The sequence below is a fragment of the Heteronotia binoei genome, chromosome 1, assembly GCF_032191835.1.
Source record: "Heteronotia binoei isolate CCM8104 ecotype False Entrance Well chromosome 1, APGP_CSIRO_Hbin_v1, whole genome shotgun sequence".
NCBI classification, from domain to species: domain Eukaryota; kingdom Metazoa; phylum Chordata; class Lepidosauria; order Squamata; family Gekkonidae; genus Heteronotia; species Heteronotia binoei.
Genome location: NC_083223.1, coordinates 139,753,844 through 139,767,500, shown reverse-complemented (window position 1 = coordinate 139,767,500; position 13,657 = coordinate 139,753,844). Strand labels below are relative to the sequence as shown.

General features: G+C 40.5%; 2 protein-coding genes across 6 annotated transcripts in view; one reads left to right on the top strand and one right to left on the bottom strand.

Annotated features, from left to right (window-relative positions):
- The window catches only part of EZR (ezrin), a 55,770-nt gene extending 52,846 nt beyond the window's left edge, over positions 1-2,924 (top strand). For all 5 annotated transcript variants that reach the window (XM_060241584.1, XM_060241547.1, XM_060241565.1 and 2 more), the window contains exons 12-14: positions 32-124; positions 641-892; positions 1,526-2,924. In XM_060241584.1, the coding sequence (XP_060097567.1) occupies positions 32-124; positions 641-892; positions 1,526-1,690 (510 nt within the window). In that variant the 3' untranslated portion in view covers positions 1,691-2,924. The remainder of the gene's footprint in view (positions 1-31; positions 125-640; positions 893-1,525) is intronic.
- Positions 2,925-5,707: 2,783 nt separating this feature from the next.
- Positions 5,708-13,657, bottom strand: part of SYTL3 (synaptotagmin like 3) — a 46,962-nt gene continuing 39,012 nt past the window's right edge. Inside the window, exons 14-17 of the mRNA XM_060241509.1 lie at positions 12,586-12,712; positions 11,186-11,294; positions 8,566-8,771; positions 5,708-5,906 (exon numbers count right to left, since the gene is read on the bottom strand). Of these exons, the coding sequence (XP_060097492.1) occupies positions 5,776-5,906; positions 8,566-8,771; positions 11,186-11,294; positions 12,586-12,712 (573 nt within the window). The 3' untranslated portion in view covers positions 5,708-5,775. The remainder of the gene's footprint in view (positions 5,907-8,565; positions 8,772-11,185; positions 11,295-12,585; positions 12,713-13,657) is intronic.

Below are 13,657 nucleotides of genomic sequence, written 5' to 3'. Positions count from 1 at the left end.
AGTGCTGAAAAGACTGCCTCTTGTCAAACAGGCTACAGAACTTGCAGAATACACAGCAAGGATCGCACTTCTGGAAGAGGCAAGAAAACGCAAGGAGAGTGAAGTGGAAGAATGGCAGCACAGGGTAAGAATTGAGTTTGTCTAGGGTTATAGATCTATCTGTCTTATTCAGAGGCTTGGCAGCCTTTGGACTTTGCAAGTGCATCCATGGATCACAAAGTCTTGTAGAACAGTAGCTTTTGCTACTCTTGTGGCTCTACACATAACCACAGTGGGGAATGGAGCCACACATTGTCATTGTAAACCAACTGATATTGCAGTCTGGTGTGATGACATTAGACTAATGTGGGCAGGACTGCTGTTTGCTTCCTGATACTTACTTAGCATGTACATGCATAGTTATTTGTAAGTAGCTGAATATTTGAAACTGTGCTAAATATAATCATGCTTATATAATTGGTGCCTCAAGCATTATAACCAATTTCCTTGAATACAAAAATGCACTCAAATACCATGTTTTTATTGCTAAACAATCTATTTATATCTTGCTGTCTTCTGGTGTGTTCCTACTTAGGAGCACAAGTAGATTCATATGCCCCAGTACACTGTAGGAATTTGGTTCCTGGTTCCACTTTTACAGGCTAAAGAAGCCCAAGAAGATCTTGTAAAAACAAAAGAGGAGCTACACTTAGTGATGACTGCTCCACCACCACCTCCTCCACCAGTGTATGAGCCAGTGAACTATCATGTCCATGATAATCTTCAAGATGAAGGAATGGAGACATCTGGCTACAGTGCAGAATTCTCAAGTGAAGGCATATTAGATGATCGCAATGAAGAAAAGCGTATTACTGAAGCTGAAAAGAATGAGCGTGTTCAGAGGCAGCTGAAGGTTTGTATTCTCAGCAACAACCATGCTGTCAGGGGTATCATGGGTAGCTGGCCATACAGATGCACTGAACTATCCATGTTTTCAGGTATTCAGAAATGTTTCCTAAGTTAGGAGAAAGCCACATGTATAAATACTTTATTTTTTTTACCCCCCCCCCCAAAAAAAAATCCTCCAAAAATGTCAGAGTAAGCTTAGAGAAGGGTATTTCAAACTCGCAGAAAAAAAAAACACATTCTCTGGTTTCACTGTTGCTTGACTTTACTTTCCTTCTACACAGGCTACTCTTAAGGGGCCTAATTCTTGGCTTTAATTTTGCTGTGATAGGTAGTGCTCAGATTTGAGAAGTTCACGAATATTTAAAGTGAACTTAAACTGGTTATCTAGCTTTTCCCTCTGGCAATCTTTGTTGTGAAGGCTAAGTGGACTCATTAGGAGTAGAACAACAAGAGGTTTTGAGATATTTTTGAGCTGAACTTTCCTGTGCTAGTGGAAAACACAATCCCTAGTTTTAAGAGTGCTCCAACTCCCAGGATTCCATGTTTGCATGTTCAGCCCTATTAATGTTCACATATTTGCAGAAGACTCTCTCCAAAAGTATTTGTACATCCTGTTAACACTCTGTTACTATTGTAGACACTGACTGATGAACTTGCCCAAGCAAGAGATGAGAACAAGAAAACCCAAAATGACATCATCCATACCGAGAACATGCGGCAAGGGCGTGACAAGTACAAAACACTGAGACAGATTCGACAAGGCAATACCAAACAGAGAATTGATGAATTTGAAGCTATGTAAAAGCACCAAGAAGGCAAGACTCTGGGAAATGCAGATCTTGAATACAGACTTTTCTTTCTGAAAGGTCACTGAACAGACACACCAAATAATATCCCCACATCCTATTTCTCTCAAATGCTACCTGAATTTAGCAAACATCAACTTCAACTTTAATAAGTGTATAAGGTTTGTTGCCAGAGAATATCAGTCAAATCTTAGAAACTTCACATTTGGCCATATCCTGGTGCCAAAAGGTCTTTCTGATGTCCATGTTTAAGATTTGTGTGCTGCTTGTTAACACTCTTAACAGGCACTTGCACTATGGCAGATACATCAAGACTAAAAAATAAATAATAAATCTACTGTTAGCGTGGTGTGCCATGTTTCTTATTGTTAACCATTACAAAAAATTGGACTGACTACACAGGATATAGGGCTATAAAATACTTCAAGGCTGCCATGTAATCCCCACCCCCCAGTTGCAGAAATGAGTACGTCTGAGAGAAGTTAAATTACCACCATTTAATCTGGAGACATCCACAATGACCACTTCTATATTGGTACACTTGGATGACTGCCTCCTTGTGTAAGAAGTGGTCAGGAATATTGTCAGCCTTCTGCCTGATTGAAATGTGGTTCTCCAGCTTAACCAATCAGCTGTAGTGTAGTATTTATATATAGATATTAAAATGTAAGTGCAAATATGAATTATAATTCTAGTTTGAAAAGAGAGGATAAAAGTTTTTGCTTTGTATATTTTGTTACCTCTTTCAGATTTAATATTAAAAGAATAACATGTTAGAAATAATTATTCTTTACTGCAAAGGAGTGTAGGAAACTGATTACTATCTAGAACACATTTGTAAAGGTGATTTTTTTACTTTAAAGAAAATTGTGATACATGCCTATGATTCAGTATATGCAATTTCACTGTACCTATTTTTTCTAACAATTTTTGATTTTTTTAAAAAATGGTATCATTTGAGACTCCAAACATGAAGGGAACTTCTGACAGCTTTTTATTCTCTATTAAAGAGTGTTTCTATGGATTTTCTCCACCACTTTTCCCATATTAGTCTTCATCTCCAAAACAATTCCTTCTTAAAACTCTGGAAATCTGCTAGAACACCAGAGTATGGTATTAGTTTGGTTCTACATAAAACTCCTTATGATGCTTTGTACCCTTAAAGTTTAAACCTTCATATCATGGGATTTGTTTGCAATTCACCAACAAATAAAAAAATCTGGAATGCAACAGGATTTTGAAGTTGTGGTTTCTTCCTACCCTGAGAGAATTTTTCAGATTATTGTACTACATTTACCGTTTTTGCACACAGCTTACCTCGCAGTCACAATCCTGTTCCCTCCGCAGCGTCCGGTCGGATTTCCCACCATAGCAAACGAAAACTGGGTTTTAGCGGTTTACGTTTGCTACGCAAAAGCCGCAGCACTTCCTGTAACTCCGGCGCAGATGGTACTAAATCCGACCGGACACTGCGGTGGGAACAGGATTGTGACTGCGAGGTTAGCTGTGTGCAAAAACGGTCATTATAAATAATGACAATATTTAGGAGAGGGGAAATAGTAAATGACAAAATCCATCTTACCATCTTAAAGGGAGAATGAGTAGAGTGGCTGATCAAGAACAATCTTTAGTAAGGAAGGGCAGTTCTTAAAGCCCTTTACTGGCACCTGTCAAAGAAACTGGTGAACTCAAAAGATCGACTTTCCAAAAGTTAATGGGTAGGTACAGGTATGCTGTTAACGTGCCAGAATGTTTGGCTAAACTTAGATGAAACATTTGTAAATGTCGGTACATTGTTTTACAAATTTAAGATTCACGCTTATATAAATGAATAGCAGTACTGTGTCTTATCTGAATTCCAGGTTGATCAATAAAAACGCTGCAAATACTATAGAAATACAAAGGAAAAGTGTAGTATTAAAGAAAGGAGCAAGCAACTGGAATAAAATAATGGTCTGGACTACAGTTGCCTGTCATATTTGCATACCAGGCTTGAGATGAGATTGACCCATTTGCACAGTTTTGTCCTCTACTAGGTTTAATTCAGGAAGGCAATGTGTTTTCTAGTAGAACATCAAATGACAATATTTGTGTTAAGAACATCCTCTCTGAATTCCCAAGCTAGCACTATTCTCTTAACAGAAGTAGGAAATCTTTCTACCAAAATTGACAAAGTTACCCAATCAGTTGTCGTAAGAAATTTAGTGATTTGTAATGGATATTCTGTTAACCACTTCTAAGAACATAAGAACATAAGAGAAGCCATGTTGGATCAGGCCAACGGCCCATCAAGTCCAACACTCTGTGTCACACAGTGGCAAAAATGTTATATACACACATACACTGTGGCTAATAGCCACTGATGGACCTGTGCTCCATATTTTTATCTAAACCCCTCTTGAAGGTGGCTATACTTGTGGCCGCCACCACCTCCTGTGGCAGTGAATTCCACATGTTAATCACCCTTTGGGTGAAGAAGTACTTCCTTTTATCCGTTTTAACCTGTCTGCTCAGCAATTTCATCGAATGCCCACGAGTTCTTGTATTGTGAGAAAGGGAGAAAAGTACTTCTTTCTCTACTTTCTCCATTCCATGGAGAAAACCTTTCTCCATTCCATGGAGAAAACCTCCATTCCATCTTGTAAACCTCTATCATGTCACCCCGCAGTCGACGTTTCTCCAAGCTAAAGAGTCCCAAGCGTTTCAACCTTTCTTCATAGGGAAAGTGCTCCAGCCCTTTAATCATTCTAGTTGCCCTTCTCTGCACCTTCTCTAAAGCTATAATATCCTTTTTGAGGTGCGGCGACCAGAACTGCACACAGTACTCCAAATGAGACCGCACCATCAATTTATACAGGGGCATCTAGTATATAGATGCACCATATCATCACTTAAAACTTCAGACTTTTAGAAGGAGAACTGTTTTTTGAAGAACTAGATAACCATATTCTTTTATTTCTTGGGCTCAAATAACAAACAGATAACACCAGTTATTTTATTTATTATATTTATATAATACCACCTTTCCCAAATGGGCTTAGGGTGAGTAACATCAAAATATATAACAATAAATTCAGTCAAGATATATAGTTATTAAGAAAGATAAAACAACAATAAAAAGATGGTAAAGTAAATAGCATAGTCTTAATTTCAAATTTCCCCATGAACTTTGCAAATGATAACAGGGTGTCATTCTAGCTTATATCACATCAAGACTTCATATATACAGATGGTCAAGGCAGCTTCTGTACAGGGAGGCCAACTAGCTGGGCATCCACTGCCTCAACCAAAAGCCTGGTGGAACAGCTCTGTTTTGCAAGCCCTGCAGAACTGCAGTAAGTTCTGCAAGGCCCTGATCTCATATGGGAGCCCATCCCACCAGGTGGGGGCCAGGACAGAGAAAACGCTGGCCCTGGTTGTGGCTACATGGGCCAGGGACAACCAGTAGAGTTCCTGTATGAAAACTTATATTTGATGGATTCTGTATTTATTGCTTGGGTTATTGTCTATTCTGTGACTATTGTTATGCCAATAAAGATATATGATGATGATAAGCAAAGTGCTAGGCTCTCGGGGGGGGGGGGGGGTATACAGGGAGAGACAACCTCTACAATACGCTAGTCCCAAACCGCTCAGATTTAGAAGATTAATACCAGCACCTTGAAGTGGATCCAGTACTCTACTGGTAGCCAGTGCAACTGGCAGAACATCAGCTGAATATGTGCCTGCATAGGTGTCACCGTCAGCACATGAACTGCTGTGTTTTGCACCAGCTGGAGTTTCCAGGTCAGGTTCAAGAGTAAGTCTGCATAGACCAAATTACAGTAATCTAATCTGGAAGTGGCCATTGCATGCATCACTGTAGCCATGTCATGAGCAGAGAGGTACAGAACCAACTGCCTGGCCTACCAAAGATGATAAAAAGGCAGATCTGGCAATAGAGAAGACCTGGGCCTCCATAGAAATTGAAGCATCCAAGATCACCCCTGAGCCCTTAACCCTCAGCACAGTTACACAAGGATTGATGCTACAAAAATAGCTTTCTGTCTACCGCAGCTGGAGGAGACAGTCTGAAAATGATTCAGAAGTTAAACGCATGAGCACTAGACTGTAGGGTAAGTATTATATCTGTCCATTCATTTGGGCTGCTGAGTACTTTTTGCCATGGAAGACATGCTTGAGAGGTTGCATCTGAGGTTCTGGTTTGAGATGCTGCAAATATTAAAAAACAAACAAACCAAGATTACCCACTTTGACTCTTTTGTCCTTTAGCTTTCTTACAGGGTGCAGCTGAATGAGTAACAAGCATTAGGAGTGCACATTGTCTTATTTAGGACTGCATGTATCAAGATAACAGGTTTTTAAAACTATTTTACCCATCACTTTCTATATTTATCTTTCATGCTGACATGCCAACCCTGAAGTACAGAAGCTGAGCAATAAAACAGCTATAAAGAGGACTTTGCAAACAACTTTCACTGCCCAATAGAACTAAGTGTGTTGGCTGTAAATGTTTTATTAGTTTCCCATGAAAACTGTCCTAATACATTTGAACCTAGCTGATGCCTGTATCACATATAACAGTTATCTTTCTTATCACAAAGTTCTAACTAATCAGCCAATACCTGTGCCTAACGTGGAACAAACATTGTACAATTACATTTTTAATACTGAAATCCAGGAAAAGGTTTTGAATCTGAGATTCTGCATAGTTTAATGTGCTTCCTGGGCTAGCAGTTACCTCTGCATGCTAGGCCCTCCTTCAAACACTATCTGCCCTGAGCATGCTTTTAAGAATCAGTCTTGCACTGCAAATCTTCACAGTCAATGGGTAGCTACCACCATCCAATAAACTTATTGACTGCATGTAAACTGTCTCAGCCTTTGTTCATGGAGCATCTACTAAATGGCCTCCTTTAGCCATTGATCTAGCTTCAAAATATTTAACTGCAGCCTCTGTAAAGCCTCTATGTCTGCCTTAATTGCATGAGTCTTTGGCACTGGAAAAAAAGAATAGTTTGCTGCAGGGAAAGCCTAACGGGACAAAGCAGGCAAAGAGCAGCTCCAATTAACATTGCTAAAGATGTGACGGTTTCACTTTTATCACTTTGTTTGCCAAAGGAGAAATTAGTAGTACAGGGAAATCCAGGGAACAATGAGAAATGCAATAGGTTAATTCAGCCTGCAACAACTAGGGCAATGGTTCTCTGTCGCTGGCCTTGAAAGGCAATGCAGGCAGCTGTCAGGAGAGAGCTGAAGTTCTCTTTTGACTCTCCTAGAATATGTAGCCTAGCCAGAGGCCAAGTATCCACATTCATTGTTAGTAGTCTAGGCTGGGATACCAGCTAGATTTTCCCAAACTTTTGCTCCTTGGTGTGTTTGGAGACCCATGTGCTCCACATCCATCCATTTCAAAATCTCTCATACAGAATGGAGCCTTGGGGAGGTAGCCAAAGATCAGAGAGCTGATTCCCATGAAGTGTATTGTACACTTTCTCTCCTATCCCAGCCTACCCCACCCCTTTTCAGAGGGAAACATGTAATATCACACAAAAGTATGATTGACAAAGAATCCAAGCATTGCCATGGATGCCCCTGCTCATATATTATTTCCCCTCATGTGGCGATGGTGGGAAACAACAGGAACAGTGACTCATATTTCCTCTCCTTGTATGCGAGAGGGGAGAGAAATCTTGCAACTTGAAGACCTATGGGATAGTTCGAGAATCTTAGAACTAATATGCGCCCGTTTTGCATAAATCTTCAAGGCTGTAGATCTAATGAAAAGAAATCTACATATGCCTTTAGAAGCATTAATGGACGGCTTTTTTGTAGAAAAAGCACAGCAGAAACTCATTTGCATGTTAGGCCACAGCCCCTGGTGCCAAACAGCCAGAACTGTGTTCCTGTGCACGCCTGATTTTTTTTTAAAAAAAAAGCCCTGTTAATGGAGATTTTTCAGTATAACAGACTGCAGTCTTAGGTACTCTACACCATTTGCTTTAATTTAATCCAACCAACATGTCACAAATTTGCTTTATTTTAATTCAACCAACATTGCACAAACTGGCTATATGGACTGCAGTCTCCATCTATTACACAGAAATTAATAGTGCTGTCTACCCTACAGGGTCGTTGTAAGGGTTACAACAAGATAGCATATGAGCATCACTTTGAATACTCTCAACTAATATGTACATGCTGGTTATTTATTTGGATAGTTCAAAGTGCAGAATTAAGATATGGGTAACCAACTCTGTAAAATAAATAATTTAATGCTAACTCCTGGCTAAGCCAATGAGTAGGCTCTACATGGATATGTAAGCTGCCAAAAGGGCTCCAGTCACAGCTATAATTTTAGAGTTCTGTACACATGGGGAACTCAAGCTAATCTTGGGGATAGGGCCCCTGATATTGATGGTGATGTGACTATCAAGCCCCTCCCCAAATCACTAGAGTTCAGGTGGCATTCCGAGCTGCAATAGCACCAGGAGGAGGCAGCAAGGGGGAGGGGAAGTCAGCCCAGTGCTGGACAGAGGCAAGCCAGAGCCACAAAAGGCAGCAAGATAGAAAATTGAACTTCTTTTCCTTGTGGGCCCCCTCATATGTTTAGTACTTTCTCCTAAAGCATTTCACATTCATATCTCAAATAATCCTTAATACTGGCACGGGAGGGCATAGAAGCTGCGAACGTGTGAATTTGTGGCTGAGATGTTTGAACAAGAGTTTTCCTGACTAGTAACCCATGCTCTCACTGTGCTATTGCAGGTGCAATGTCATGGCATTACTGTGATTTATGTTGTATTCCATATATCTGTTTCTTGACACCTGAGACTTCTTTGGGTTGTTTTGCTTTTTTACAGTAACTTACTTGTTCCAAGCCTTGCACCTCCCAAAAACTGATCACGTAAGCCAAAAGGTGTTTGATCCCAGACAGTTAAGTCCAGGCAAGACTGCTGCAGCTGAGATGTGGTAACCCCATTAAAGACAAACAAATGTTTCCATTGTGGATGGGCTTGTTTCTTCAGCACAGGAGTCCTTTGTTTCATGTCATGTTGCCCCAGGATGCGAAGGCAGCTTCCAAAAAGAGATTTAGAAAGCATGCAGTGAGTTTCAGAACAGAAGAAAGTTCAGGCACAAGCTGTTAGAGACTCTGAAAGTCTGTTTGATTTCAACAGGAGCATTGAGCACCCAAGTACCTCTCTCCCACTGAAAGCAACAGGATTGAAAAGTGTTTGATATAGGCTGAATTGTGCCCGTGTCTGACAGAATGAAAGCACTGTGGCACTGAGCACAGGTATATTTTATTGTGGCAGGAGCTTTTACATACAAAGGCACCAGGCTCCAGCCCATGCATCCCACAAATTGATCACTCATTCAGGTCCCATGTTGTCATGTTTTCTGTGACAGGCTAACATAGCTGTACTTAATCCCTTTAGCAAGGCATTATGTATACTTAATTTGTTCTTTAGTTTTATTTTAGCATAAATTCCCACAACTGAACCAAACAGTAGTCCATACCTTGTCTGGGGAAGAGTTTGTGTAACTTATGCCATACTTAAGCCCCCTTCCCCATACACCACAATCCTTAGTCAAATGAGGTTCCTGCATACCTGGTAATTTAGTTCTGAGCATGCAACACCCCTCTCAAAAAAAAAACCCTACATCTTTGGCAGGACACATGTATGGATCTGGGTACAGTGTATCATGCAGCTTTTGGGAAGACAACGCTTTGGAATATAGTACAATGTTCCCCAAAAGAGGTAAACTCCACACCCCAGTAGCAACCATTAGGAAATTACTTGTGTGTGTGCATATGCACAAGAGAGAAGTTCAGAATTTGAGTCCAGGAGCCATGAAGAGTTTACAGAACATATCTTTCTACTTTTTACCATCCTCTTGCAATCACCTATACAAATAATACCCAGCTGATGTAAAGAGCACTGCACTGAATACAGCACAGTGTTCTCATTAGTATGAGAGAGAACTAGCTGAAAATTCAGTCTAATGTTTAACTACTTAAGCTTTTGGTTCTAACTGTTTTCTGGATTTCTATCCTGTACTATCTCAAAAGCATGCTTAAACACAATATTAAACATTGTAATACTGCAGAAAAATCCCCATCCCAAGCACAATCGTAAGTTACCACTGTTGCTAGGAAAAGCTCTGACTACAAGGACTCCAGTCCTTCCAACACTAGTGAAGAGTACCCCAAGCAGCCCTCTTGACAAACAGTGTGCTGTTATACTCCCTCACCACAGTAGTCCTTTTTTCCATGTCATGTATACTCCCAGATACCTCCATTTTATCTGCTAGCTCTCAACCAGCTTGAATATTCAGATTGGTTCAACAATTGGCCACTCCTTTGGTGTGCCCTAAAACTAATACTGATTTGGTTCTTAGCTATGATTCATTTGAGACTTCTTTTTTTGCAGATAAAGTCTCTTAAGGTCTGTCTGGAGTTGGCTGCTGAATTTTATAACAGTAGTGGGATAGGGACTCCATCTGCACCATCTGGCTCTTTTTTGGACTTTTTTGGCCTGCTTGCCCTTGCAGATGTTGACAGGATCCTGACAGCTGTGAAGCCAAGTACCTGCTCCTTGGACCCTTCTCTCTCATGGCTGGTAAAATTATGCCATGAAGTGGTACGTGGCCCTTTTGAGACAAATGCTAAATTTGTCTCTCACAGGGCTGTTTCCTCAGCTCCTTTAAGGAGGCAGTTGTTAGACCTTTGCTAAAGAAACCCTCCTTAGATTAAAAAAAAAAACCTGGCTTAGTGTCTAATCCATCTTTTGGGGGGAAGGTAATTGTGCAAGCAGAGCAGCTCCATGTTTTCCTGGATGAGTCATCTGCCCTGGACCCTTTTCAATTGGGCTTCAGGCCTGGCTTTGGGATGGAGATAGCATTGGTCACTTGGTTGATGATCTCAATTTACATCTGGATAAAAGCATGCCAGCCATGTTGATCCTTCTGGATCCATCAGTGGCCTTTGATCATTTGGTCCTGATCAACTGCCTTGCCTCCCTTGGGTAAGGGGTACTATCCTTAGTTGGTTCTTTTTGTTCCTCCAGGGACACTCTCTGAGAGTTGCTACTGGGGAGGAGAGGTCTTCTCAACACGATCTGAATTGTGGGAATTTCTGCTAAAATAAAACTAAAGAACAAATGAAGTCTACCATCACAGCTTCTAGTGGCTCAACCAAGGGTAGGATTGCCAAACACCAGGTGGTGATTGGAGATCTTTTGGGATTACAACTGATCTCCAGGTGACAGCCTAATGGCAGTTAGCCCAGTTCACCTGGAGAAAATCACTGTTTTGGGAGGTGGATTCTATGGCTTTATACATCTCCTTCCCAAGCCGTGCCCTCCTCAGGCTCCACCCCCAAAATCTCCAGATATTGCCCAACACAGAGCTGGCAACCTTAGGTATCTTCTAAATTAAAAAACCCTCACATACTGTAGTAAGTCTGATATAAACACTGTCAACCATACCTTTTAACAAATGAATTCAGTAGGCCATCAGGTCTTATCACTGGCAAATTTTTGGCTTCAAGTACTATAACATGGAGCTGGTAATAAGGATATGTTTTGTCTTCCATTGCTGCAAGAAGAAACATTGCTTAAACTGAAAAGATAAAGGCTAGAAAACATTTAGGGTAAAATTTTCAGATGCTCTTCCTGAAGTGACTTTTCAAAAATCGCAGTAGTCATTAGTTGTATATGTGTCTCCAGACAATGGATTCATGTAAAAATAACAAAAATTGCTGTGATAGCTTCTAGAGGTGAACTGATTTGTGGCACAAGCAGAAAACCAAAAGCTCATACATAGGTTGCAACCACCCTAAGATGTGAAAACACCCTACCACTACCACCACAGCAGTAGCAAGTGGCAGAGGAACAGTGTCGTGTTCTCACACCATTTGCTCTACTGCCACCCCATACCTATTGCATTAGGTATGCACAGCCTGCAGGAATGGTTTCTTGAGTAGTTCCACCATGCTGTAGTGCCACAGACCAGCTAAAAAAAAAAAAAAAGTGGGAAAAGGTCTTTCAAGAGGCAGGAATGGAGGCACGCAGAGCTTAGCATAATTATTTTGAAGGCAGTGCACTCTACCCTCATTTGTATAGCAGTTGTGGGTCACCATCCAGATGGACACTGCACACATAGTCACTCTGTAGTTTTCCTTTTACTTCAGAGAAAATGAGGTGAGTGGCCCCTTATTCAGCCTAATGGCAGTTAGCCCTCTTCTGGGAACTTTGATCACTAATAGTGCTAAGAACATATCCAAATAACAGTAATAAAAGTTATGGAAGAGGTCTATGTTAATTCCATCCCATTTTTTACAAAGCTGTGAGAATCTGGAAAGTTCAAATATGCCAAACTGTTGTTGCCACTTCTATAAAGATGATTAGAGCTCAAAACCAAATGTGGAATGAAACTTTCAGAGTTTCAGAGAAGAGACAGGACTAGAAATTAACATGTGGAATTCACTGCCACAGGAGGTGGTGGCGGCTACAAGCATAGACAGCTTCAAGAGGGGGTTAGATAAAAATATGGAGCAGAGGTCCATCAGTCGCTATTAGCCACAGTGTATATATATATGTGTGTGTGTGTATGTGTGTGTATATATATATATATATATATAAATTTTTTTGCCACAGTGTGACACAGAGTGTTGGACTGGATGGGGCATTGGCCTGATCCAACATGGCTTCTCTTATGTTCTTAAATCTATTATTAGCTTACATGCTTTGCAATTCTATTGTACTGCGTACTTTTTCCCAATGGAAGCATCAAGAGTGTATGAGGCTTTGAACAGATACCGATTTTTTGCTTTTTAAAGGTTTTAAAAAGACTGACTCAGAATATTAACAGTAAAATAAATACATACAATGTTTTATATTTTCTTTCATCTGATCTTCATATTTAGAGTTGTTACACAGAGATGGTAAAACCAGTTTTGCACGCACCAGAAGTTCTCCACTGCAGTGAACCATGTTATCTTCAGACTTTTCAGCCTGAATCAAAGTTGAGAGAGGAACATGCATGAAAAGATTTGACAGCTTGTGAACATTCCATGCCCCCCTCATGATTTATTCACATGATCAACTGAGGTTATAAAGAGATTTTAAAAACCCCAAGATTGCAAGCTTACCTGTAACAATTACCGCAATTATATGAGATAATTGTCTGCATATTTGACCTGGCCTCAGCTGATCTACCTCTCAAACTGGAACTGCTAGTAGACTTCAATCTAGGTCAGACTGGGAGTACCAGTAATTGTATTTTAGCTAAGATCCCTTTCATGATGCAAAAGATGCCTTACCACTTTCACCGACATGACAATCTGCTTTCTTTCCTTCTTTCCACCAAGATTCAGGTACCTTTTCCCTCCCAACTAGGGGTGTGCACTTGTATTCAATTGTATTAATTCAGGTTTTAGAGCAGGAGTGCCTTTTGTTATTCCAAATATTTGAGACTCTCTTTACCATTCCAGGATTTTTTCCCCCAGGGTTTTTTGAGGTTTCAAAAATTCAGGACTATATTAGCATCTGTCTCCCAATCCCCACCACCACCCAGAAGCAACAGGAGCAGGGAAGGAGAAAGGGGGAAAGGTGGCCCAGCCAAATATCTGTTTGGCAGACATCCTTTAGAAATGTGCTTTCCAGTGTAGCCAGCCTGAATATATATATGAAAAGTACTTTATCAGTATTTTTTTCAGATCTATTCAGGTCTCTGGTTGGTATTTGAGATGTTCCTGGATACCAGGATATAGGTCCTGAAAATCACAGAAATATTCAGCAGTAACCAGGAATATTGGAAGCCAGCATTTTTGGGCTGTCAGAACCATTTTTTCTTTATTTGTTCTGTGTGTCTGTGTCTTCCTGAGGCTTGGTTACCACATTGGTTTGGCTTTTGATTCTGTTCTTTGAAACTGTTCTCTTTCCTTTTTTCTTACAAGA